This window comes from Chiloscyllium plagiosum, chromosome 14 (genome assembly GCF_004010195.1).
Source record: "Chiloscyllium plagiosum isolate BGI_BamShark_2017 chromosome 14, ASM401019v2, whole genome shotgun sequence".
NCBI classification, from domain to species: Eukaryota; Metazoa; Chordata; class Chondrichthyes; order Orectolobiformes; family Hemiscylliidae; genus Chiloscyllium; species Chiloscyllium plagiosum.
In genome coordinates this window covers 67,496,304-67,523,631 of record NC_057723.1, presented here as the reverse complement: position 1 = coordinate 67,523,631, position 27,328 = coordinate 67,496,304, and the positions used below count along the sequence as shown (strand labels likewise).

Below are 27,328 nucleotides of genomic sequence, written 5' to 3'. Positions count from 1 at the left end.
ACATAAAAGAGGGCACAGGAACATAGAGATCAAGAGGTGTAAGTACATCAGTCTTTGAGCATAACAAGATATGTTGAGAAAGTTGTTGCAAAGGTTTACTGGATCCTGGATTTTATAAACAGAAGATAGAGTGCAAAAGCTAGGAAGGTATGGGAAACATTTATAAATAACCAGCAATGCCTCCACTGGAGTATTTTTAGGCAACTCACAGTATAAACATGGCAAGGCCTTGGAGAAGTTACAGAAGAGATGTACTAAAATTGTATCAGAAATAAAAGACCCCATATTACATGAGGAGACTAGAGAAATTGTGGTTGTTCTCCTTGATGCAGAGAAGATTAAAAGGAGATTTGAATGAATTATTCAGAATTATAACAGTTTCTTTTAATCAAGTAACCTAAAAGTAACTGAACAGGCAAATGATTTAGGCAATTTTACAAAGAATCTGAAGTTTCATGAAGGAGAAAACAATTATATACGATGAGTTGCTACGATCTGCAGTGCACTTCCAGGGAGAGTGATGGAAACAGATTCAGTAATAAACTGCGAAAGGGAATTGGATCAATGCTTGATGTGGAAGATGATATGAGACTATGGGGAAAGAGCAGGTAAAGTAAACTAATTGGCTACTGTTCTGGAAAAGACATCAGATCAGGCATGAAGGGTCCATTGGCCTCCTCCTGTCTGGTATCATTTCATGATTCTGTGAATTCCTGAGACTCTTCACAGGCTTGTTAAGGCACTATAAACAAGAGTTCAATATACTTTAATGTCTGCCCAACAACAATATTATTTGTTCTGCATTGCTGTACTTGTGTGCAGATGCCATTTGGAGTCAAATACCCAGGCAGAGGTATCCCTGCTCTGCACTAAAACTCAGGCTGGTTTTTGGCTGTTTCTTGTTACCTTACACAATTTTCTCAGTGGATCAGTTATCAGCAGTACCTGGGAATAAATCCATCCGACTGACCTCCTCTGCACATTGAATTTTGTGTGTATAATATTGTGGACATTACAGAGACATGGCTGCAAAAGGATCAGGGCTGAGAACTAAATATCCAAGGATACATGTTCTATCAAAAAGATATCTTCGAGGAGAAAGTGAGGTCTGCAGATGCTGGAGATCAAAGTTGAAACTTTATTGCTGGAACAGCACAGCAGGTCAGGCAGCATCCAGGGAACAGGAGATTCGACGTTTCGGGCACAGGCCCTTCTTCAGGAATGAGCAGAGAGTGTTCAGCAGGAGAAGATAAAAGGTAGGGAGGAGGGACTTGGAGGAGGGGCGTTGGAAATGTGATAGGTGGAAAGAGGTCAAGGTGAGGGTGATAGGTCGGAGTAGGATGGAGGCGGGGAGGTCAAGAAGAAGACTGCAGGTCAGGAAGGCGTTGCCGGGCTGGAGGGATTCGGCTGAGACAAGTTGGGGGGAGGGGGGATGAAGAAACTGGTGAAGTCCAAGTTCATTGCCTGTGGTTGGAGGGTTCCCAGTCGGAAGATAAGTCGCTCCTCCTCCGACCGTCGGGTTGTTGTGGTTTGGCGGTGGATGAGTCCAATGACCTGCATATCCTCGGTGGAGTGGGAGGGGGAGTTGCGGAGCGATTCAGAGAGCACCTCTGGGCCAACCCAATCACCCTGTAGCACAGCATTTCCACTCCCCCTCCCACTCCACCGAGGATATGCAGGTCATTGGACTCATCCACCGCCAAACCACAACAACGCGACGGTCGGAGGAGGAGCGTCTTATCTTCCGACTGGGAACCCTCCAACCACAGGGGATGAACTTGGACTTCACCAGTTTCTTCATCCCCCCTCCCCTTGTCTCAGCCGAATCCCTCCAGCCCGGCTCCGCCTTCCTGACCTGCAGTCTTCTTGTTGACCTCTCCGCCTCCATCCTACTCCGACCTATCACCCTCACCTTGACCTCTTTCCACCTATCACATTTCCAACGCCCCTCCTCCAAGTCCCTCCTCCCTACCTTTTATCTTCTCCTGCTGAACACTCTCTGCTCATTCCTGAAGAAGGGCCTGTGCCCGAAACGTCGAATCTCCTGTTCCCTGGATGCTGCCTGACCTGCTGTGCTGTTCCAGCAATAAAGTTTCAACTATCAAAAAGATAGGCAGATGGGCAGAGGAGATGGGTCACCTTGTTAGTATGAAATGAAATTAATTCAGTAGTAAGAAGTGATATAGAGTTGGAAGGTGTCAAATCTGTGGGGTAGCTTTAAGAAACTGCAAAGGGAAAAAAGAACCAGATAAGAGTTGCGTACAGCCTCCTACTAGTAGTCAAGATGTGGGGAAGAAAATAAATAAGGGGATAAAAGAGCATGTGAGAAAGGAACGATGACAATAATCAAAGCAGTATACTGCATGGAAACAGGCCCTTTAGCCCAACTCATCCATGGGAGACTTCAATATGTTGGGGAACTGGGAAAATTGGGTTGCTAGTGGATCCCATGAAAAGAAATTAGAGAAATGTCTACAAGATGGATTCTTGAAGCAGTTTATAGTAGAGCCCACGGGATATAGGCAGTTCTGAATTTGGTGACGTGTAATGAGGCAGATTGATTAGGGAGTTGAAGGTGAGAGAGCCCCGAGGGGGAGCAACTATAATATGATGGATCACACCCTGCATTGTGCGAAGGAGAAGATTGAATCACATATAATGGCATTACAATTGAGTAAAGGTAACTACAAAGACATGAGGGAGGAGCTATCCAGCATTGATTGGAACGGGAGCCTAGCGGGGAAGATGGTAGGAGTCTGTGGGAGTAATCCTGGAAGCACAGCAGAAATTTATCCAAAGGACGACGAAACATATTAAGAGGAGGACAAGGCAACCATGGCTGACAAGGGAGATCAGGAACAGCATAAAAGCAAAAGAAAAAGTGTACAATGTGGTGAAGATTAGTGGTAAACCAGAGGACTGGGTAGCCTTTAAAAACCAGCAGAGGAGAATGAAAAAAGCAATAAGTAGAGAAAAGATGAAATATGAGGGTAAGCCAACTTGTAACATAAAAGACGATTGCAAGAGTATTTTTTAGATATATAAAAGTTAAGAGAGAGACACGAATGAACATCGGACTGCTGGAAAATGAGGCTGGAGAACTATATTGGGGAACAAAGAAATGGCAGAGGAATTGAATGGGTACTTCACATCAGTCTACACATTGAAAGACACCAGCAACAAACCAGAACTTCCAAGAGAGTCAGGAGGTAGAGGTGAGTGTAGTGGCCATCACTAAGGAGAGAGTGCTTGGGAAATTGAAAGGTCTGAAGGTGGATAAATCACCCAGAGTTCTGAAGGAGATAGCTAAGGAGATTGTAGAGGCATTGGTGGTGATCTTTCAGAAATCACAAGAGTCTGAAAGGGTCACAGAGGACTGTAAAATTACTACTATAACACCCCTGTTTAAGAACAGAGGGAGGTAAAAGACAAGAAACTATCAGCCAAATAAGGTTGTTGGTAAGATTTTAGAGTCTATTATTAAGGATGAGATTGCAAAGTACTTGGAAGTACCTGGTAAAATTGGCTGAGTCAACTTGGCTTCGCCAAGGGGATGTCATGTCTGACAAAACTATTAAAAAACTAGAAAATTTGATAAAGTAACTAGCAAGTAAGACAAAGGAGCATCAATGGTCGCAATCTATTTGGAATTCCAGGAGGCCTTTGACAAAATGCTACCCAGAAGGCTGTTAAATAAAACAAAAGCCCATGGTGTTCAGGGTATGGTACCAGCATGGTTAGAGGATTGGCTGACTGGCAGAAGGCAGAGAGCGGGGATGAAGGCATCTCTTTGAGGATAGCAACCATGATGAGTGGAGTTCTACAGTGTTTAGTGTTGGGGCCACAGCTATTCACGTTCTGCATTAATGATTTGGATGAAGGAACTGAGGGCATTGTTGTGTAGTTTGAAGGTGACACAAAGATAGGTGAAGGGTCAGATAGTGTTGAGAAGGTGGGAAGGCTGCAGAGGACTTGGACAGGATGGGAGAATGGACAAAGAAGTGGCAGATGGAATACAGAGTGGGAAAGTGTGAGGTTATGCACTTTGCTAGGAAGAATAGAGGTGTAGCCTATTCTCTAAATAGGAAAAGACTTCAGAAATCTGAAACACAAAGGGACTTGGGAGTCCTAGCTCAGGATTCTCTTAAGGTTAGCACGTAGAATCAGTTGGCAGATAAGAAGGCAAATGCAGTATTGGCATTCATTTCAAGAGGGCTAGAATACAAGAGCAGAGATGTACTGCTGAGGCTGAGAGAGGCTCTGATCAGACAGCATTTGGGATATTGTGAGGGGTTCTGAGCCCCATATACAATGATGGATGTATTGGTGTTGGAGGGGGTCCAGATGAAGTTTACAAGAATGATCCTGGGAATGAAGGTGTTGTTCATGAGGACTGGCTGAGGATTCTGCGTCTGTACCTGATGGAGTTTAGAAAGGTGAGGGGGAATCTGATTGAAACTTACAGAATACTAAGATCTCTTGATAAACTGGAGAAGATGTTTCCATTGGTAGGAAAGACTAGGAATGGGGCACAACCTCAGAATGAAGGGATGACCCTTTAGAGCTGAGATGAGGAATTTCTTCAGTTTAAGGGTGGTGAAACTGTGGAATGGTTGCCACAGAAGACTGTGGAAGCCAAGTCATAGAGTCATACAGTGCAAAAACAGACCCTTCAGTCCAACCAAATACATGCCAAATATAATCCCACCTGCCTACTCCGGGCCCATATCCCTCCAAACCTTTCCTATTCATGTAACTATCCAAATATTGTTTAAACATTTTAATTGTACCAACTTCCACCACTCCCTCAGAAAGTTCATTCCACATGTGAACCACCCTCTTTGTAAAAGATTTGTCCGTTATGCCTTATTAAATCTCTATCCCCTCACCTTAAAATGAACCCCCTAGTCTTGAAATCCCCATTCTAGGGAAAAGACAACTGCATTAACTCTATCTATACTCCTCATTATTTTATAGACTTCTATCAGGTTGCCTTTCAACCTCCTATGCTCTAGTGAGAGAAAGTCCCAGGCATTCTTTATAGCTCAAACCTTCTATACCTAGCAGCAGCATGGTAAATCTCTTCTGAACCCAATCCAGCTTGATAATATCCTTCCTATAACTGGGCGACGAAAACTGGATACAGTATTCCAGAAGAGGCCTCACCAAAGTCCTGTACACCCTCAACATGACTTCCCAACTCCTGTACTTAAAGATGATTGTATTTAAGACAAATGGATTAAATAGGTTCGTGATTATTAAGGAGATCAAGGGTTATGGAAAGAAGACAGTAAAATGGCGTTGAGAAAGGAAAAGGCCATGATCAAATGCACAGCAGACTCAATTGACCAAATGGCCTAATTCTACTCCCATATGTTATGAATGGGGTGACTGAAATGCATGTCATGTGATTGCTATTGCTAAGAGAAATACTTGCTTGAAATATTGGAATCTTTCTTTCTGCATTGGTGCACAGCCCACAATATTCTTTTAAGAACATCACCTGAGGTAACTAAAAAAATCATTGCCATGATCTCATTATGAGGCAAAGATAATGATGGACCTCTTGTATAATTCCTCCACAATCTATGAAAGGGAAGAGCACATTGATAGATACAGAGTATATCAACTGATGTGGTTTACATATATACAATATGTCTCACCCTCACACATAAAACATTTAAATCCCTCATTCTTCTCTTCAAAAAATTACATCTTCTTGAAATATTTGCATGGTTTCATGATCTTTTGGGTTTTTTTTGTTATAATTAACAAGAATAGGAAAGTCACAATGACTGTGTTTTACGAGTGCCTGAGAGAACTTTCTCTGACATTTATCGTCTTCACTTAGATCCAGTGTCCCTTGACCGCCTTCAGGTTCTCCCTAAAGTCATTAATACAGTGGCAGTGCTTCCGATGAGATGGAAGGTGGGATCGAAGCAGAAACGGAGCTCAATGGCAGTGATTAAAGATCTCACCCTCCAATACTTACCTTCAGGTTTTGGCTGAGCAGCCAAGTTGCTGATAATTTCCTGTCAGGAAACTAACCGTAGATAATTTATTTTGAGTGTGATTATAAGGAGAACACCTGCTTTTGACATGTAGCCACAAAAGAAACAAGGAAATGCATACTGGTTGTTTTCAAATTTCCTATTGGTAAGATAGACTCCAGTAACCTTTCCAACCTTATATGGTGTCTTGCAGTAACCAATGAAAGATCATGTGATCTACTCCCTGCTCCCTTGAGTATTGAGATGTAGCTAAGCATGCTAGATACTCCTAGGAAACTAATGAAGCAACAATTCTCTGCATCTCCTCCACAGATGGAACAGAATGTCAGTGCCACTGACATCATCACTGCTCCTGGAACAGGACATTGACACCCACTGTTTCTGTAGTGTCATACATGGTACAGCTGATGTCATCATTGCGCATCTGCTCTCTGCTGAACGCTTGCCTCCCATTTGTTTATCCCTTTGCCCCCACTTTCTGCCCCTCACTACTTCACTTGTTGGCCTCTTCTTCTGGCCACTCACTGCCAGCTCATCACCCTGTCACTTTCCATCTCTTTGGCAGCTTTTTCTTTGAGCACCCCCTTGCCCATGCTGTTTCCTTTGCTTGCCGACCCCCTTCCTGCCTCACTCACCAGCCCACTTAGAATCATAAATTATGGAATTGTAGAATCCTTAACAGTGCTGAAAGAGGCAATTCTTCCCATCGCGTTTGCATCAACCGTATCCCTGTAGCCATGTCTAACCCACCCAGCCTGTATATGCCTGGGCATTATGGGACAATTTTGTATGGCCAATCCGCCTAACCTGCACATCTTTGGACTATGGGGGGAGTCCAGAGCACCCAGAGGAAACTCACACATACATGGGGAGAATGTGCAGACTCCATGCAGACAGTCACACAACACTGGAATTGACCTGGGTCCTTGGCATTGTGAGGCAGGGATTTGCTACCCCACACACCAATGCACCCACTGCCCTCCTCTCTGGTCCACCTTGCTACCGTACACAAGATTTGAAAGCTTCAGTGAATGAAACTTGTAGCTTAAATACATATATAAATTTTAGGCAAACTGTGTTTGTTGCTATTAGATACAATTGCTTGAGTTCCAGTGTTCTTTGATGCAGGAAGCTGTCTTTGGATGTGTTGACAGTAAATGCAGCCATAACCATTAAGGCTGATACTGCCAAGCGTTCAAATGTATCATTTTTCACATTGCTTTTATTCTGTTTTTCCTTCAAACTCTCTCCTTGAAGATATTCTCCAGAGTGAGAGAATTCCCACGTGGGACACATGTTTACTTCCTACCTGTCATACAATAGAACAAATATTAATTGTAATGAAAACTGCAATGCTAATTGTAAATGCTTTCCTTCTCTTTCTCTAGCTCCAGAGATATTCCATCCCTTTGTAAATGGTTGTACTGGCTATCTGTTTGCTGTAGATTGGTGGTCTCTTGGAATCACAGCCTATGAGCTTCTCAAAGGACAGGTATGGAGACTGTCCCTTGTTCCATGCATTCAGGTTAAGGATCTGTGTACTATAATGCTGCCCCTTCCCTCACTCATTGAAAACATTGTAAATTTGCTGGGTAAACTCTAATGTAACCAGTTGTTGTCTGGGAATCATTATTCATTTTTGAGTTGCGTCTATGAGTGGTGTGAAGCTTGGGCTTCATGGCTGCAATACCAGCTGTCCTTGGTTTGCTAGGCACCAAAGAGGGTTTAGACTTGAGACCCAAGATGTTTTGATTTCAGATCTACCAACACCCACACACATAATCCCTTGCCCTCACAGCTGGATAAACCTTCAATGGAATCCTGCAGATATATAAATAGAAACCCTGTCTGTGAGCTCCATCATCATCCCTGGTAGTGACATTTTGAATTAAATTTGATAAATTTGATTTTTGTCACAGAACCCCAGTCTGCCTGAACCACTTTTGTTCATTGATAAAGTACAAGCCCTCTCTGAAACCTCCTCTTCCTTGAAATATATGACTTATGTAAGGCTCGTGGTCTGTGGGCATGGACAACTTCCTTACCCAAACACCAGAAGCATCAAAAGTTAATCAAATTTCTGAGCTGACAAAAGGCTTTTATTGTAGGTAAATCACCACAAGTTACCTTTAATTCAGCAACTTAAGAAATCTCACAAACAATCAAATACTTAAATCATGATTTAAACTTTATTGCATGTTGGAGCAAAAATAAGACTCCTCACGTAGCAAGTTAAGTCTCACAAACCAGCTTAGCTGTTACCCAATTAATGGTGCAATTTGGTCAGGATTTCAACTAATGGTAATCCGACCCTGGAACTATCCAGGCGTTTGATTTTATAGGGTTCGGTACAGTGTTGTTCTTTGAAGTTCTGCTAAAGCGGGAGATCTGGTGTTGAATTCTTTTACAGATTTTCGTCCTTCGGTTTATGTGTGATATTATTGATGAATTCTTAAAGTTCCTTCAACCAAATTGCTGCCAAGTCTGCAGCTTGCCTTCTTATCAGAAGTAGCTTCTTTGTTCCTTGTTACAGTTGGCCCTAATTTCCTGTTTGAATACACAGCTTTTCTGTGATTAAGTCCTTAAATTCTTCTGCAGGACAATCTTCATTCTTTGTGGCAATAAAGCATCCAGTTTATCAAGGAGCCGTAAAGGCAGTTTTGGTTATGTAATCTCGCCAACTCATGGCTAATTGCTTTCAGTTTCAGTATACTTTTATCCTTGTCTTTAATAGTTTATTTTTGACAGAGTTATTACTGCTCCTTTCCAAATGTAAGTTTACCTTTTGTTGATTCACTCAATCCATGAACAGTTATTCAAGTTCTGAAGTATATACAGGTTGGACAAGCAGTTAAGTTCCATCCAACAATCAACTAATGTTCACATACACATGCTTTATCTAGCACAGGTCACTGGATGGTAGAGGGATGTGGAGACTCATTGTCATTCCCCTTCTCCCTTCCCCACTGTCCACCACTGTTGAGACTAGTTAATTTAGCAAAGACTGAGATCAGATCTAGCATTGCCCAGTTTTTAATGGTCTAATCTCACTCTGTGACATGATGCATACATAGCCACTGCAGAGTTTTTCATTCCCATTTTAATTAAATAATAGATGTCTCTAAAGGACTCCTCAAACGACAACCTTTCCTTTTTATTTAGCTAAGATCTCTCATGCTACAAAATTGAAATCTTATATTCAAACTATAGTGAAATGTTTAAGTTGACTTAATAATTATGTTACTATTCAAACAATGAAAGCAAATGTTTGCTAGGTAGCTGTCCTTGAGATTCATGCTATATACACAGACAATGTTTACTTCTTCTTACAGAGACCATACGAAATCCGTTCCAACACTTCAGTTAATGAAGCCCTTCACATATTCAACTCGGTCAGCATAAAATACCCCTCTAGCTGGTCCAATGGATTGGTGTCACTGCTTCGGAAGGTAAGGAGACCATCAACACCAAGTGTAATGTCTTCAGTTCTAATTCAAGGAGGTCTAATGGGTTTCAGCATCTTACCTCTCCATCCTGCCCCTTCTCGCACTTATTATTAGTTTATCCTATGTCATATGATATTCTCACACCAATTAGAAAGTGCAGAGATGTTTTATTAAGACATTTTTTTTAAATTCACTTGTGGGACATGGGTGTCACTGGCTGGGCAGCATTTATTGCCCGTCCCTAGTTGCCCTTGAGAAGGTGGGGATGAGCTGCTATCTTGAGCCATTGCTGTAGGTAGATGACACTTAATGTTGTTATGGAGGGAACTCCAGGATATTGATGTAGCGACACTGAAGGAACATCAATGTATTTCCGTGTCAGGATGGTGAGTGGCTTGGAGAGGAGCTTGCAGATGATGGTGTTCCTATCTGCTCCAAATATCTGCTGCTGTTGTCCTTTGAGATGGAAGTGGTCATGGATTAGGAAGATGCTGGTGAAGGAGCCTTGGTGAGTTGCTGCAATGCATCTTGCAGGTAGTACACTCTGTGGCTCCTGAGCATTGGTGATGGGGAGAGTGGACGTGGTGCCATTCAAGCATGCTGCTTTGACCTGGATAGAGTCAAGGGCTTGGATTGGATGGTTCTTAACTCTCAGCCAAACAGTGTTTCATTCCATCACCAATACTTTTCTAATGGGAAACAAAAAATCTTCAAAGGAAATGAAAAAAGAAACACAACCTTTAACTACCCTTTCATTTCTATCTATACACCTGGTCTCCTCTTTGAAAAATTCAGTTAAGTTGTTCAGACATGACCTCCCTGTTCAGACATGAAACTATGTTGGCTGTTCTTGATTAATCGCTGACTCTCCAAATGTAGATGAATTCTGTCTTTCTGAATCGCCTCCAACAGTTTCCCTACTACCGAGGTTAGACCAGTCTGTAGTTTCCTGGCTAATCCCTTGCTTCCTTCTTAAGTGATGGTAGATTAGATTACATTACAGATTAGATTACATTACAGTATGGAAACAGGCCCTTCGGCCCAACAAGTCCACACCGACCCGCCGAAGCGCAACCCACCCATACCCCTACATTTACCCCTTACCTAACACTACAGACAATTTAGCATGGCCAGTTCACCTGACCTGCACATCTTTTGGACTGTGGGAGGAAACCAGAGCACCCGGAAGAAACCCACACAGACACGGGGAGAACGTGCAAACTCCACACAGTCAGTCGCCTGAGGCGGGAATTGAACCCGGGTCTCTGGCGCTGTGAAGCAGCAGTGCTAACCACTGTGCCACCGTGCCGCCCACAAAATTCCTCTTTGGCCACAGGAGAGGTGCTGGAGGACAGCCAATGTTGTTTGAGGTCTCAGCATCTGCCACAGGCCTCTCTTTTCCTCTTAATCCTATATAATCTGTATATTCTTTGATACCTGGGGTTTATAGGATTTGATGGTCCCATCCTTTTTCTTTATTGGAACATATTGGCCCTGTACTCTTCATATTTCCTACTTGAATGCATCTCACCATGTTGGGAGATTTACTTGAAAGTATTTGCTTACAGTCCACTCTGGCCAGATCATATAGAATCTTATTAAAATCAGCCTCTCCACAGTTGAGAACTTTGATTTCAGATCCATCCTTGTCCTTCTCTGTAACAATCTTGAATTTAACGGAGTTATGATCGCTGTCTGCAAAATGTTCCCCCACTGATACTTCAATCATTCGCCAACTTCATTACCTAAACTTAAGCCCTAGACCAGCTAGTCTCTTATAGTGCCTTCTATGTACTGGTCTGAAAAGCTGTCCTGAATGCATCTTAAGATCTCTTCTCTGTCTAAACCTTTCACATAACCTTTCACGTATGGCAGTTAATGTTGGAGAAGTTGAAATCCCCTCCTATCACCATCCTATCACTCTTCTACTTCCCTGAAATTTGCCTACATTTCTATTCCTCTATTTCTCTCAGATGTTAGGAGATCTACAGCACACATCCAGAATGTGATTGCTGCTTTTTGGTCTTTAAGTTCTACCCGTGTGGTTTCATTTGAGAAGACATCCTAGATGTCATCCCTCTTTACTGCTGTAATAGATCCCCTGATCAATATTATAACACCACCTCCTCTTTTACCTTCTTTCTGATCTGTGTGAAGATGCTGTATCCTGAACTATTGAGCTGCCAAATCTGTACCTCTCAACTATCTCTCAGTGTAAGAGTATCTTTGTACTCCAACTTGTGCCCTGAACTCATCTGCCTTGTTCATCAGAGTCCTAGCAGTAAAATAAATACTATCCGACCTTGTTAAACTCCCTCATGCCTTAACTGGTCTATAATGTGTACGACTCACTTGCTGACAATTTCGCCACTCACCTTCCCCCGACTGAGTGTTCATTCTGATCCTAACCCAGTAAGTTGGTCTTAAACTCACCTCACAGCATCGGCACATTTCCCCAGAAAGGGTGCTGGTGACTTCAGGATGCCAACGTGAGGGCGAAGTGAAATGAAAATTATTATTTTCCTTGGTAATATATACTACTTCTTTCCTTTTGCACTTTAGTTTGCACCATCTGGTGCTTAATAACCAACGAAGAGGAAGATGTGGAATAAGCAACATATTGCTTTGCTTGTTGGTTTCTCAGTGGTTCTGAATGCACAGAAAAATAGTGGACAGAATTCTGTGATGAATAAACTCCTGCCCATGCACCTGCCCATGGATATATTAATGGACTTTTGCACTGAGTGTTGTTGTCTGCCAAATACTTAAAACATGCAGCTTCCTCTACAGCGCAACTAGATCTGAGAGGACAGAACAAACAATTGTCTCTCTCTATAACTGATAAAAATTTAAGAAACATTAAAGAGTAGTGCAGTCCAAACCAGCCAGTGTCAGCTAGAATATTCAATATCAAATAAGATTCAAAAAGAATAATAAAGAAAAATGTCAAAAAATGTCAAGGGAGATAAAGGAAACTGAATGAAAATGTTTAGAAATTATTTCAGCATTTTAATTAGTTTTAACTTGCATACTATTAGAGTTAACTCTACTTGAGAAGATGTTTGTCAGCTGGTAATAAGAAAAGAGTACATTTAATGATATGATGAGCTTTGTCTTTGTCTGATGAGTTGGCATACAAAAGTTAATAATAGCAAATTCATTTTGTTCAATGTACTTGTATGATGATACTTTTGTAGGAGAGACTCTGACGTGAGGGCACAGCCTCAGAGTGAAGGGACAACCATTCGAACTGAGATGAGGAGGAATTTCTTTTGCTAGAGATCTGTAGAACTCATTGCCACAAAGGGTAGTGGAGTCATTGAGTGTATTGAAGACAGAGATAAGTTCTTGATTGGTAAGTGATCAAGGGTTATGAGGAGAAGATAGGAGAATGGGGTTGAGAAACATGTCAGCCATGATCAAATAGCGAAGCAAACTTGAAGGGATGAAAAGCCCAATTCTGCTCTATAACTTACGGTATTACAGCCTCTCAGCAAGGTACCATTATTGCATAATTCCTGAGGCAGCGGGTTTCAGACAACAGCTGCCTGATTTACAGTTTAAGTGTCATGTGGGGTTGCTGAAAGTTGCTGCCAGTTTATTGGTTAATAGTGGTGAGCCCTTTGAGTCTCAGTTATTTTTATTGCGAAATCCATCCCATTTTATCACCATTGTTTTATTCATTCTCAGAAATAAGTGGAGATGAGGAAGCCATTTGACACATCTTAGTCTAACTATCCATTTAAACCTCTGAACTGCTATGATAGCATCCAACTTGTGTTATATTGCTTCGACATATGCACTGTTTCAGCTGTCGAAGGACTAATGTGTCATTCTGTTTGTAATCATTTCTTGTTCAGGATTATTGCTGGCAAGACTGACATTATTGTTTATCCCTGGTTTTGCTGCAGAAGATGATGGCGAGCCTTCTTTTACAATCTGTGAGATGGAGGTACTCCCTATGCACTGTTGAGGAGGGGGTTCCAGTAATTTACTGGAGAAGCATTCGATATGCTTACCATTATTTGTCAGTGCATTGAGTATAGAAGTTAGGAGGTCATGTTGCAGCTGTACAGGACATTGGTTAGACCACTTTTGGAATACTGCTTTCAGTTCTGGTCTCCCTGGTATAGGAAGAACGTTGTGAAACTTGAAAGGGTTCAGAAAGGATTTACAAAGATGTTGCCAGGGTTGGAGAGTTTGAGCTATTGGGAGAGGCTGAATAGGCTGGGATTATTTTCCTTAAGAGTGTTGGAGGTTGAGGGGTGACCTCATAGAGATTTGTAAAATGATGGGGGGCATGGATGGAATAAATAGCCAAGGTCTTTTCCCTGGGGTGGGGGAGTCCAAAACCAAAGGCCATAGGTTTAAGGTGAGGGATGCAAGATTTAAAAGAGTTCTAAGGGCCAACATTTACATGCAGAGAGTGGTGCTTATATGGAATGAGCTGCCAGAGGAAGTGGTGGAGGCTGGTACAATTCCAACATTTAAAGGACATCTGGATGGGGTATGAATTGGAAGGATTTAGAAGGATATTGGCCAAATGCTGGCAAATGGAACTAGATTAATTTAGGATATTTGGTCGGCATGGGCGCATTGAACTGAAGGGTCTGTGTCCCATGTTTTACAGCTGTATGACTCTGACTCTGAGGAGAGTGTGAGGACTGCAGTTGCTGTAAATCACAGTCAATAAGTGTGGCACTAGAAAAGCACAGCAGGTCAGGCAACATCTGAGGAGCAGGGGAATCGACGTTTCGGGCATAAGCCTTTCATCAGCGTTGGGGGTGGTCCCAAGGGGACTAAGAGATAAATTGGAGGAGGTTGGGCCTGGGGGAAGGCAGCTATAAAGGCGATAGGTAACTAGCTACCTTCCCCCCACAGCCCCACCCCCTCCCATTTATCTCTCATATCCCTTGCTCAACCCCCTCCCCCCCCAGTCCCCCACATTCCTGATGAAGGGCTTATGCCTGAAATGTCAACTCTCATGCTCCTTGGATGCTGCCTGACCTGCTGTGCTTTTCCAGCACCACACTTTTTGACTCTGTGACTCTAAGTAGCACTTAGATGTGTTTCGGAGAAATTAGACAGTGTAGTTTATTGGACATTTGAATAATTAACATATACTAGTGTAATTCAATCAGATGTTGTAATGCAAGGATGGTGTCCCTACCTGTGAGCCAGAAGATTCCAGTCCATATCCCACCCGCCACAGTGGTGTATCATAACATCTAAACAGTTTAATTAAAAGAAATACCAATGTAATAGGTTGTATAGGTCTGATGTGAAGATGTTGACATTGTATAAAGCTGAAGTATGTGAATTAGGCATGAAGTATCAAGCATTGCCCAAATGTTTTCATAGCTGATTCCCCTTACATTAGTAATTTTCAATCATTCTTTTCAGCTGCTTACAGTTAGCTCTGCTCAACGCCTCTCCAGCCTGGCTGACTTGCAAAGCTGTCCTTACCTCGCCGATATCAATTGGGATGCTGTCTTGGAGAAGAAGCTCACTGCTGGTTTTATTCCCAATGTAAGTCATCACCAGTCAGTTTGTCGATGGGACTCAAATCCACTGACTTTCAGTCACAGTGCCTCCTAACAACTGTTAGTTGAATAAGACAAAGAACTGTGGATGCTGGAGATCTGAAACAAAAACAGAAATTGCAAGAGAAACTCAGCAGGTCTGGCAGCAGCCGTGGAGTGAAAGGAGAATTAACTTTTCTTTCAAACCATTTTGAAGGTCACTGGATCCGAAATGTTCACTGCATTCTCTGCACAGATGTCTCCATTTCCCCAAAACCCTAATTCCCGCTGGTCTCCATTTCCCTAAAAGGCATAACTCCTGCTGGTCACAACTCCAAATCCTACTCCCTGTCGTTCCCAGTTCTGTCATGCCATTCTCCTGGTCTAATATCTATTGTCTTGACTCAAAAGTAAAATTCAGAATTAGGTGAATAATCTATTCTATAGGGCAACAGACCTATAATAAAATGAACATTTTTGTTACACAAAGCTTAATTTTAACTCCCCAAAGAAATTCTGCATGTTGGAGTGTTCCCGGGAATGTCAGAAGGCATAAGGTCTCGGTTTCAAGTTCTTCCAAAATATAGGGTAATAGCTTGACAGCATGGAAGGTGATGGGGATGGTTAATAGCAAAAACAACTGATGCACTCCGAAATCACAGCGGAATGCACATGAAGTCGGTCCAATGCACAAACGTCCCCATTCCAACACTGACTGACATTTTTGAACTCGTGTTTTCTTTTAACTTGCTTCCAAATTCACAAGACCGAAAGATTAGTATTCAGGAGAAAAAAATAATGGATGAGTAACATGATTTATTATTAATTATAAATCAGACAGTGGTATATGTGGTCTACTTACATTGCATAAAGACAGATAAAGTTACTTGCAAGAAACTAAAAGTAAGTTTAACAGATTACCTTGAACTTCATTTGCACTACTTTTGTTTAGTGTAACGTGTGTAAGGGCAATTTTCTTGATAATAAGAGCTTGTTGATTATTCAGTTCCTGATAGTACACTGCCCAAGGGTGTTTTATTTATCCATGCATAACATGGAATTGTCATCAAAGCTGCTCAGGTTGCTTTTGTTGACGTGAATGAAATGTGCTGGCACTTCTTCCCGTTCAGGATATGAAAGGGAATAGATGGTTTCTGGAAGTCTGCAGATATGATGGTGGTTCAGTTTTCCTGAAAAAGAAGAATTTATATTGCAGAATATAAATGAATGATTGGGGATGCTGAGCAAATGGTCTTGCTTTTTTTGTGTTCATTTCACAAAATTGGACTTTGTAAGGCCAATAGGTAGAACTGCTAAAACCTGTACTTCTTTACTGACTCTGCACAACTGCAAACAGAGGAATATCCTCAATGAAAGAAAGGTACATGTTCTCATTGTGGGGAACTTCTTTCTCCTCCATGTTCCTACTGAAGAAATGATCCATCTTGTGGAACACATCTTGGCCTCTGAGCCAAGTCATTTCCAGGACATAATGGCTATGGAAGTTGCACTCATAACATGTAACAATGACAAGTTGCTTATCAGCCTGTAGACGTTTGCAGTATGCCAATGGCAGGAAGTCTCCTCGCAGCAGTGGAGTCTCCTGTTCAGCTGTGCTTCAAGCAGAGAGGCAATCCTCAAGCTTACAGCCTCTAGAAACAAAGAGTGTAGTGCTGGAAAAGCACAGCCAGTCAGGTAGCGAGCAGGAGAGGGAACATTTTGAGCATTAGCTCTTCATCAGTAATGAGGAGGTGGCCCAAGGGGGCTGAGAGATAAATTGGGGAGGGGGAGATGGTGGGCATGGGGGGAAGGTAACTGGGAATGCGATAGGTAGATGAAAGTGGGAGTGAAGATGATAGGTCCGAGAGGTGGGTGGAGCAGATAGGTGGGAAAGAAGATGGACAAGTAGGACAGTTCAAGAGGGCAGTGCTGAGTTGGAAGGTTGGATCTGGGATAAGGTGTGGGGATGGGAAATGAGGGAATTGGAGGAAACTTGCATGTCCTTGGCAGAGTGGGAGGGGAAGTTTAAAGTGTTTAGCCATTGGGCGGGTGGGGTTTCTTAGTTCATGTGTCCCAGAGATGTTTTCGACCACTCCGCCAAGGACGTGCAAGTCTTGGGCCTCCTCCACCACCTAACCCTAGCCACCCAACACCTGGAGGAAGAATGCCTCATTATCCACCTTGGGACCTTTCATCCACATGGGATCAGTGTGGATTTCAACAGTTTCCTAATTTCTTCTACCTCTCCATCTTCCTTCCTACCTATCTGCTCCACCCTCCTCTCTGACCTATCACCTTCACCCCCACCTTCATCTACTTATTGCGTTACCAGCTATCTTGCCCCCAGCCCCACCAGCCCTCCCATATGCATATACACCAGCCACCTCAATCCCCTTGGGCCACCCCCCTCATTCCTGATGAAGAGATTATGCATGAAACGTCAACTCTCCTGCTTCTCGGATGCTGCCTGACCGGCTGTGCTTTTCCAGAACCACACTCTCCAACTCTAATCTCCAGCATCTGCAGTCCTCACTTTCTCCTAGCCCAGAGGTGGGGAACCTTTTCATGTTGGAAGGCTGCATTATGTTAGTTGTAATCTAATAAGGCTGCATCCAAGAAACTTTTTAATTGTGGTGGTCAGTCTGTGAGGATTATTTCGTTGAATTTTCTTTTACTCTCTGGTATTTTAAATACATTCATTTTAAGATTAAAATTAAACTAATAAAGGATGAGAAAAAGCATAACTATAAAAAATAAAAGATTTGTTCTGCAAAATTTGGATTCATTCAAAAGGCCTAGAAGGCCGCAGGTTCCATCTCCGGTGACTGACAATACTAACATCTACTTCAAACCCATCGACTCCTACAGCTACCTTGACTACTTTTCGTCCAATCACCCTCTTGTAAAAACTCTATCCCTTACTCCCAATTTGTCTGCCTCTGCCGTATCTGCTCCCAGGAGGAACAATTCCACTCCAGGACATGCCAGATGGCCTCCTACTTCCAGGACTGTAATTTCCCCTCCTGTTATCAACGATGCCGTCAATCGCATCTCCTCCGTCCTCGAACACCACACCCCCAACCACAACAACATCATGATTCCCTCATTAGGTCCACACTCCCCATCAACCCCTGGTCCTTACATTCCACCCCACTAATCTCCAAATCCAGTGTGTCATCATCCGCCATCTACAGTCAGACCCCACCACCAAAAACATATTTCCCTCCCCACCTCTATCTGCATTTCGTTTCCTTTGTGACTCCCTCGTTAGGTCCACATTCTTCACCAACCCCCTTCTCCAAACCCAGCACCTTCCCCTGCCGCTGTAAGAGGTGCAAACCCTGCACCCACACTCCACCTCCATCCAATGCCCCAAAGGATAACTCCACATCCAGCAGAGATTTATTTGCACATCCTCAAACCTCATGTACTGCATCCGTTGCTCTCAATGTAGTCACCTCTACATCGGAGAGACCGAGCACAAACTCGCATAATGGTTCAGGGAACATCTCTCGTCTACCAATCAACCCCACCTTTCTGCAGCCATTCATTTGAACTCCCCCCATCACTCCCCCGTGACATGTCCATTCTGGGCCTCCTCCACCACCGAAAGAAAACCGCCCACAAACTATTGGGCGTCCAAAAGTATATCCTATCAAGGGTGATCATCCCATTCTTATTTCTGAGCTCCACCCATATAGCTTCATTAGATGATCCCTCAGGAATATCCTCCCTAAGTACAGCAATAATGTTTTCCCTTCTCTCTTGCCTCCCTTTCTATCTTTCCTATATCATCTAAACCCTAGAGCATTGAGCTGCCAGTCCTGTCTCTCCCTCTTGACTATAGCACCTTTATTTTGCTTTATCTGTAAACACTACCAGCTGTCAACATGTTTTCATTGATTATATTCAAAGCAAAAGCCCTTCAGCGCACATTAGAAATGTTTAGAACAGATCATTCTGCTTGTCATTGCATTATAAATAATGTACAATGGGAGCACAAGGCAGCACCGATACAGTCATAGATGTAGCAGAGGAAAAGGTGGGGGATGGTGTTAGTATAGTTGTGGAAAACTGATTAGCTCACGTATCCTGTAAAGAGGCAAGCATATCTTGGACCATGAGGGTACCCCTAGTCACCCTCTGGTATGTAGGAAGTGGGAGGTTTGAAAGAAGAAGTTGTTTATGATGAGGACCAGTTGTGCCAATCAAATGAGAGTGTCGGTGGAGGGCTCTCCCTCTGTGACTCCCTCGTTAGGTCCACATTCCCCACCAACACCCTGTCCATTCCTGGCACCTTCCCCTGCTGCTGTAAGAGGTACAAAACCTGCACCCACACCTCCCCCCTCACCTCCGTCCAAGGCCCCAAAGGATTATTCAATATCTGACAAAGATTTACTTGCACATCCTTGAACTTCATTTACTGCATCCATTGCTCTCGATATGGTCTCCTGTACTTCGAGGAGAAAGTTACCCCAACTGCATCCACCTATCACCTTCCCAGCCGTGCTGCCCCCCAGCCCCACTCCCACCCCCTATTTATCTCTCAGCCCCCAAACCCCTTCACATTCCTGATGAAGGGTGTATGCCTGAAACATCAACTCTCCTGCTCCTCGGATGCAGCCTGACCAGCTGTGCTTTTCCAGCGCCACACTTTTCGACTCTCCTGTAGATTGGAAAGACCGAGCACAAACTCGCAGAACAGTTCAGAGAAAATCTCTGGTCCGTATGCACCAACCAACTCCACCTCCCTGTAGTTATCCATGTCAACTGCCCCTCCCACTCCCCCCCATACCATGTCCATTCTGGGCCTCCTCCATCGCCAAAACAAAGCCACCCGCAAACTGGAGGAACATCTCATCTTCCACCTTGGGAGCCTACAACCACATGGTTTCAACATTAAATTCACCAGTTTCCAAATCTCCCCACCCATCCAACCCTCCGATTCGGCTCCATTCCTCTTGACCTGACCTACCTGTCCATCTTCCTTCCCACCTATCCGCTCCACACTCACCACTGACCTATCACCATCATCTCCTACCTTTGCTACTTATTGCCATCCCAACCTTCTGCCAGCACCCTCCATTTATTTCTCAGTCCCCTTCCCCCTTCCCAATCATGATGAAGGGTCAAGCCTGAAACATTGACTTTCTTACTCCTCAGATGCTACCTGACCTTTTTCCAGCGCCACACTTTATCGAATCTGACTTCTCCAGCATCTGCAGTCCTCACTATCTCCTACTGACTGGGATGGAGATCATTTCATAATTGTGTAACATTAATTGGGCTAGCTCTGATTGTTTAAAGGGATTGGCAAGGAATTTTTCAAGTATTTTCCTCCCCTAATTAATCTGACGTTTTATCTGCATTACATATTCACAGCTTCTGGAAATTGCCAGGATTTTCAGAAGTGTGTGAGTTATGAATGGGATGCACATGGCATCATCCATTGCTGTTAATTTGAATGTTAACATGGGCCTGTTGCCAGGAAACCGCATGGGACGAGATAGAGCTTAAGGGGATAGAGTGAAAACTGCATTGAAGTGCAGGCACAAAGTAAGCTTTGAGTCCATTGACCTTAAAACCCATGTTTCTCTGATATATTTATTTTGCTTTTATTGCAGAAAGGACAATTAAACTGTGACCCCACATTTGAACTCGAGGAAATGATTCTGGAGTCTAAACCTCTTCACAAGAAGAAAAAGCGTCTGGCAAAAAAGTTGAAGGAAAACAGAAAAGACAACTCATCACTGGTCAGTGCAAATATTTCACCCCCTACATGGGTCCAAGGGGCTGGCATTGAAGTGATGATGAGTGGTGGGTTGAAAATGTGTTGCTGGAAAAGCGCAGCAGGTCAGGCAGCATCCAGGGAACAGGAGAATCGATGTTTCGGGCATAAGCCCTTCTTCAGGAAAGGCTTATGCCCGAAACGTCGATTCTCCTGTTCCCTGGATGCTGCCCGACCTGCTGCGCTTTTCCAGCAACACATTTTCAGCTCTAGATCTCCAGCATCTGCAGACCTCACTTTCTCCCATGAGTGGTGGGTTATAGATTAAGCCTTGTGTTTTTCGTTTGGGGTAAGTCACTAATTTCAGCTGTCCTGTTCATTAACTACTTACCTATTGATAACTGTGTTACCATCCCAGTCGATAGTAATAGTGTTCAACTTGGGTCAAAGAGTGAAACCTGACTTGATAGATCATACATTTAAATTTTATTTCAGTTGGTTACCGTGGTGATTAGTCACTGAAACCTATTCACATGAGGCTGCAAATGTTCTTTGCCAAAAAAAACAAGTTTAAACTAACATGAACAGCAAAACAAGGTTTTAATCTGTTTCCCAACAAATTCTCAGTTCCAGAAATATTTCACTCCTAGCTCCACTCTTTAATTTCTGGCTTATCTGCCTCCATCCAGTTTTCCTTTTGGGACTGTAGAGACAGTTTTACGACTTCTTTCAAATTCTTCTGGCCTGAACTATCTTTCATTTTTGATGACTTGAAAACTTCTATGCAAACTCTCATTGCTTTTGGACTTCACAAACTAAAGTCCTCCCACAGTGTGAAAACAGTTCAGCTGAACTAAAAACTTGATTCTTCTGCGAGGAGGAAACTTTCTTTTTGAACTGAATTCCTGATATTTCTGAACTGAAAACTTAAACCAGTGTGTGTTATAAAATGCAACAGTATATTCAGATTCCATCAATTAACATCATGGGTATCCTGCTAGGTATACTGGTTCAAATGACAATTTTAAATAAGAGTTACCTTCATAAAAATGAAATCAAAAATCCACCTACCTCAATTTAAAAAAAATCTTAATTCCAAAACTGATAACAGACCATTCTCACAACAAGACCGACAAATCTCAAGGATGCAGGTCAAATCTTCAGCCCACTGTGAATCACAGAAATCCTACTGTGCAGAAAGAGGCCATTTTGCCCATCAGGTCTGCACCAACCCTCTGAAGAGCATCCCACCTAAACCCAGCTCCCCTACCCTGCCTCTCTAACCCTGCATTTACAATGGCTGACCCACCTAACCTCCACATCCCTGGAATTCCAGGGTAATTTAGCAAGGCCAGTCCACCTAACATGCATATCTTTCAACTGTGGAAGGAAACCAGAGCACCCGGTGGAAGCCCACGCTGACATGGAGAGAACGTGCAAACTCCACACAGGCAGACAGTCACCCAAAGCTGGAATCAAACTCAGGTCCCTGCTATGAGGCAGTAGTGTTAACCACTGAGCCACCATGCCGTTTAATTATCTATGGGCGGCACAGCTGGCACAGTGGTTAGCACTGCTGCCTCACAGCACCAGAGACCCGGGTTCAATTCCCACCTCACGCAATTGTCTGTGTGGAGTTTGCACATTCTCCACATGTCTGCGTGGGTTTCCTCCAGGTGCTCCGGTTTCCATCCACAGTCCAAAAATGTGCAGGTTAGGTGAATTGGCCACCTAACCTAAATTGGCCTAAATTGCCTGTAGTGTTAGGTGAAGGGGTAAATGTAAGGGAATGGGTCTGGGTGGATTGCTCTTCGGAGGGTCGGTGTGGACTTGTTGGGCTGAAGGGCCTGTTTTCACACTGTAAGTAGTCTAATCTAATAATAAAAACATACATTGCATGCGAAAGTTCAAAATCCATTCTGTACAGTCTTGGAAATATTGGAATCTTTATGTTTCTCAGAGCTTCTTTGCAGTTGCAAATACAAAAGCATTTTCTATTTGTACAGTAAATTATTTCTTATTACAGCAGCTTCAGAGTTAGGAGCAGTGTGGAGAGAGGCAGGATTAGTTACAGTGCAGTACGGAGGAGGGGGGGAAGGCACAGACCTTGTGGTCTGTGGATATCATAAATTCATAGAACACAGGAAGAGCACCTGACAGTCTGCTGCTGTCACAACGATGAGTCTTTGCTAATAGTATAAGGGCTAATTACTATGGAGCACCAATCTCATCTTAGACACCAACTCAGCAGCAAACAGAACTGTGAGTTCCTAGAATGGAGTTGATTGGGAATATTTGAGCGTAGATGCTGCAGTGAGTAATGGTATCAACCAATATTAAGGTTTGATTTTCAGTTGGTACCAACATTAGGTGAAGTATCACAATTAATAACTTCAGTCTGTTTGGGAGACTGTGGTGTCAAGTTTGAGAGAGAAGTCAGGTATATTAATTCAGTAAAATCTTCACTTCAGTTGCTTTCCAGTGATCTCTATCAGATGATATACAGGTCAGGCTTAGTTATGACACCTTACTTAGCTATATAGTCTGCTGACAGTCACTCCTCCCAGAGTAAACAAGAATGGCCACTCAGATCAGATGCTAGAAAGTGACCAATGCCACAGAATAAAATTTTATTTCAGAAAGGAATGGCACTATCAGGAGAGAACAGAAAATGACTACTGTGTAAAAAAAATTCTAAAATATTGTGTGTTTAACAAATTGTCTTTTGGCTAATAAAATCAATCCTAATTGTCAAGTAATAGCTTTATAATTGAAATATTAATTGGTTGAGCTGCTCTGACTATTTCATACACTTACATTGCAATTCCACATAATTACAAATGAATAACTTGTAATTAAGATTAAATGGTGGGTGATAGCAAAAGTATTGCTGTGAACAAATGTTGTAATTGCTGGGTTATTACTTTATAATCAGATACCAATTTAAACTGCACTAAATGCGAATAATTTTTAAAATGTACAACTTAAATTAAAAGCTGTTAATTCAATAGCATTGATCTAAGTTTGCGCAATACAGTTGATATCTCTTTTTGAAATTGTATTTATTGACAAATATCAACCTCTGCCTTTTGGGTGTAATTGGTTGCTAAATGTATTTGTCAAGTGTGGAATCTGAATCATACAGACTTGGAGGGCTCCAGGGTTGATTCCCAGTTTTGGTGAGTGAGCTGATCTTAACTGGACTGGTGGTTAGGATTCTGTAAGTACCCATTGCTGGCAATAGTGAAAACCTACACAGGGAATTTATGCATCCTGTTCCTATCCAAAATACATGTGTAAATGTACGTGTGGGTGTGAGTTTGTGTGTGTGAGTTGTGTGTGTACCTGAGAGTTTGTTTTTGCGGATGTATCTGGGTTTGAGGGGCTGTGTATGTATGTGTAAAGGTGAGTGAGTGGGTGTTTATGGGACCGTGCGTAGGGATGTGGGTGTGTGACTCCATGTGAGTGTGATGGTGTGTGGTTTGTGTGTGGAAGGTTAGGGTTGTGTGTGGTGGGATTCGTATGATTTGCAGGGGTTTGCACATATCTGGATTTGTGACTGTGTGGGTTTATGTTTCTGTGTCTAGTAATCTGTGGTGTTTTGGTTGGTATTTGTGTGTGTTTAGGAAGGTATGTGTGGTGATTGGATTGTTCTCAGTCCTGACCTGTGCATCGAGTGTTCAATACCCCCCCCCCCCCGTTGTAATCTTTGCTGCTCCAGGCAGATGGAGCAGATTTGTTATAAAACTCAGCAGGCTATTCAGCACTTGGTGATTGGCAGCCCCACGATCTCAGACCACAGCTACCCTCCTCTGATTCCAGAGGGGGAAGCCATTATTGGCCATCTGCTATTTGATGGCAGGCCGCTGATCACTCCCTGAGCTACCCTCATTGAAAATGTCTTGATGTTGACATCATGATGGCAAGCCAGCACAGAGGCCAAAAGCTCACAATTGTAAACAGGCTCTAATCAACACTAACTGATCTGATAATCCATTCCTGTGTGTTTATCCATTTGCATGTTTGTATTTGTACGTGTATATTTGTATGCATGTGTATGCATGCATCAGGCTTGGACACACTTGCCACATAATTAGTCTATTCTTGAAGCATGTTCCATGGGCAAAAAGTGAAAGGTTTGGTGCTCTGCTTACATGATGTATAAACAGTAGTTGGTCATTTATCCCCTTGAACTGAAAAATGTGTTGCTGGAAAAGCGCAGCAGGTCAGGCAGCATCCAAGGAGCAGGAGAATCGACGTTTCGGGCATAAGCCCTTCTTCAGGAATCCCCTTGAGCCTATTCCATTAATCAGTTAGTTCATGGCAACTTAATTTCATTGGCCTAGGCTGGTTCTGTTAACCATAATGAATGCCCTTAGCTCCTGAAAGTCTCACCAGTTTCTTTTTTGACATTTTTGATTGACCTCAAACCCACAGCTTTTTAAGAGTGGAAGTTTGAGATTTCTTTCACATGGAAATGTCTTTCCTGATTTCACCTGTATATGACCTCTCTTTCATTTGCTGACAGCGAAGTCTGGCCCACCGAGTTGGAAAATCTGGAGGTTGGTCTCACAATCTCCCCCACACTCTTACCAACCTGTCTCAACACTTAGACTGATGGCTCCTTCATCCCACCCATTTGGTGTCAAAAACCAGAGGCACTTCACATGAACCCTGAATATGAAATGAAAATTAACAGCGAAGGCATTGAAATGAAGCAATGTGAGATCCAACTCCTTCAAGGATTCTCATGGTGTTTGGGCTCAGTTCAGACAACATTTGCATATTAACTACAGCATAGGGATACTTATTGGATACACCACAGTTGCAATAAAAATGAATCCTCAAACGCATGGTTCAAGCTGCAGTAGTATAAAGTGTATAAGCCATGTGTTAATAAAGGCCTACGTTCCTATAACCCCTTTTCTCCCTCAGCAATTTTCTCTGATTTGAGTGCATGCTTCTAGACAGGGGTTTTCCCTCTCAAGAGTATCTAATGGGAAACCATTCATTTTTACTGAAAAGTGACCATAACTTCCGATGAGATACCTCTCTTTGGGAGTATGCTTGTATAAAAATTATCTTTTTGACTTATTCTTGTGGTGTTAGGAATTTGAGCATAGATATATATTTTGAAACAATTCTTCAAATCTGCGAAAAGGCTATTAGGGTTAACCAGCCTCTCTCAGTATTTGTAGAATCATAGCAAGGGATGATATCACTAAAAGGTTCTGTATTATGTAGGTAAATCATAATCTGACTTTTTTACTGCATACCTCTTCTGTTGTGTTAACTCAATATTAATAGAATTACACAGTTCTTCCTTAAGACTTTCCCTGCTTATGCTCTGTAACTACAAAGCTGAAGAAAGAAGTCATTTTAATAAGAGCTTCCATCTTATTGAGGTGCCTTCGGGGCTATCCACATCCAACAACCTGCTCTGTAAACTGTTCGCATTTTGCCAGTTGTGACAAACTCCATCACAGTAATGGAGATGATCCACAGCATTCTAAATCCAGCAATCCACATCATTCTAAACTGAGCAATCGAAAGCATTCTAAATCTAACAATAAATCAAGCAACCTACAATAGATAGTGGATGTACTGGTAGTAATCTTCCAAGAATCCATAGATTCTAGAAAAGTCCCAAAGGATTGGAAAACTGTCAAAGTAACACCTTTATTTAAAAAGATCAGTTATCTCAAATCTATTATTGGGAAAGTGTTAAAGTCCATTACAGAGGATGTAATAGCAGAGCTTTTGGAAATATGTTATATAATCAAGCAGAATCAGCTTGGCATCATGAAGAGGACGTCATGCCTGACAAGTTTACGAGACTAAATGGGAAGAAATAGATGTAATACATTTGTATTTTCAGAAAGCATTTGATAAGGTACTTAAGTTAACTGATGGCGTTGGAAGTAGTGTATTAGTGTGGACAGAGGATTGACTGATAAAAGGCAGAAAGTTAAGATAAGGGGAGCATTTTCAGGATGCAAACTTAGTGGAGTTCTGCAGGGATCAGTGCTGGGGCCGTAATTCTTTACAACATATATTAATGATTTGGATGAGGAAAATAAATGTATAATAACAAGTTTACAGATGACACAAAATAGAAAGGAAAGTATGTCGTGAGGATGACACAGAGACTCTCCAGAGAGATATAGACAACAATCTTGGCAGAATAAAGAGTCATAGAGATGTACAGCACGGAAACAGACCCTTCGGTCCAACCCGTCCATGCCAACCCAATCTAGTCCCACCTTCCAGCACCTGGCCCATATCCCTCCAAACGCTTCCAATTCATATGCCTCTTAAATCTTGCAATTGTTCCAGCCTCCACCACATTCTCTGGCAGCTCATTCCATAAACGTACTACCCTCTGTGTGAAAAATGTTGCCCCTTAGGTCTCTTTCATATCTTTCCCCTCTCACCCTAAACCTATGCCCTCTAGTTCTGGACTCTACGACCCCAGGGAAAAGACTTTGTCTTTTATCCTATCCATGCCCCTCATAATTTTGTAAACCTCTATAAGGTCACTCCTCAGCCTCTGACGCTCCAGGGAAAACAGCCTCAGCCTGTTCAGCCTCTCCCTGTAGCTCAGATCCTCCAACCCTGGCA

General features: G+C 42.6%; 1 protein-coding gene across 2 annotated transcripts in view; it reads left to right on the top strand.

Moving 5' to 3' along the window:
• Positions 1 to 27,328, top strand: part of LOC122556786 (serine/threonine-protein kinase 32A-like) — a 303,260-nt gene that overhangs the window by 209,361 nt on the left and 66,571 nt on the right. Inside the window, exons 7-11 of one of the 2 annotated variants that reach the window (XM_043703956.1) lie at positions 7,400 to 7,503; positions 9,344 to 9,460; positions 14,861 to 14,986; positions 20,604 to 20,732; positions 25,236 to 25,340. In XM_043703956.1, the coding sequence (XP_043559891.1) occupies positions 7,400 to 7,503; positions 9,344 to 9,460; positions 14,861 to 14,986; positions 20,604 to 20,732; positions 25,236 to 25,325 (566 nt within the window). In that variant the 3' untranslated portion in view covers positions 25,326 to 25,340. Of the gene's footprint in view, positions 1 to 7,399; positions 7,504 to 9,343; positions 9,461 to 14,860; positions 14,987 to 20,603; positions 20,733 to 25,235; positions 25,341 to 27,328 lie in introns of those variants that run through there. The other variant, XM_043703955.1, reaches the window with a different exon arrangement.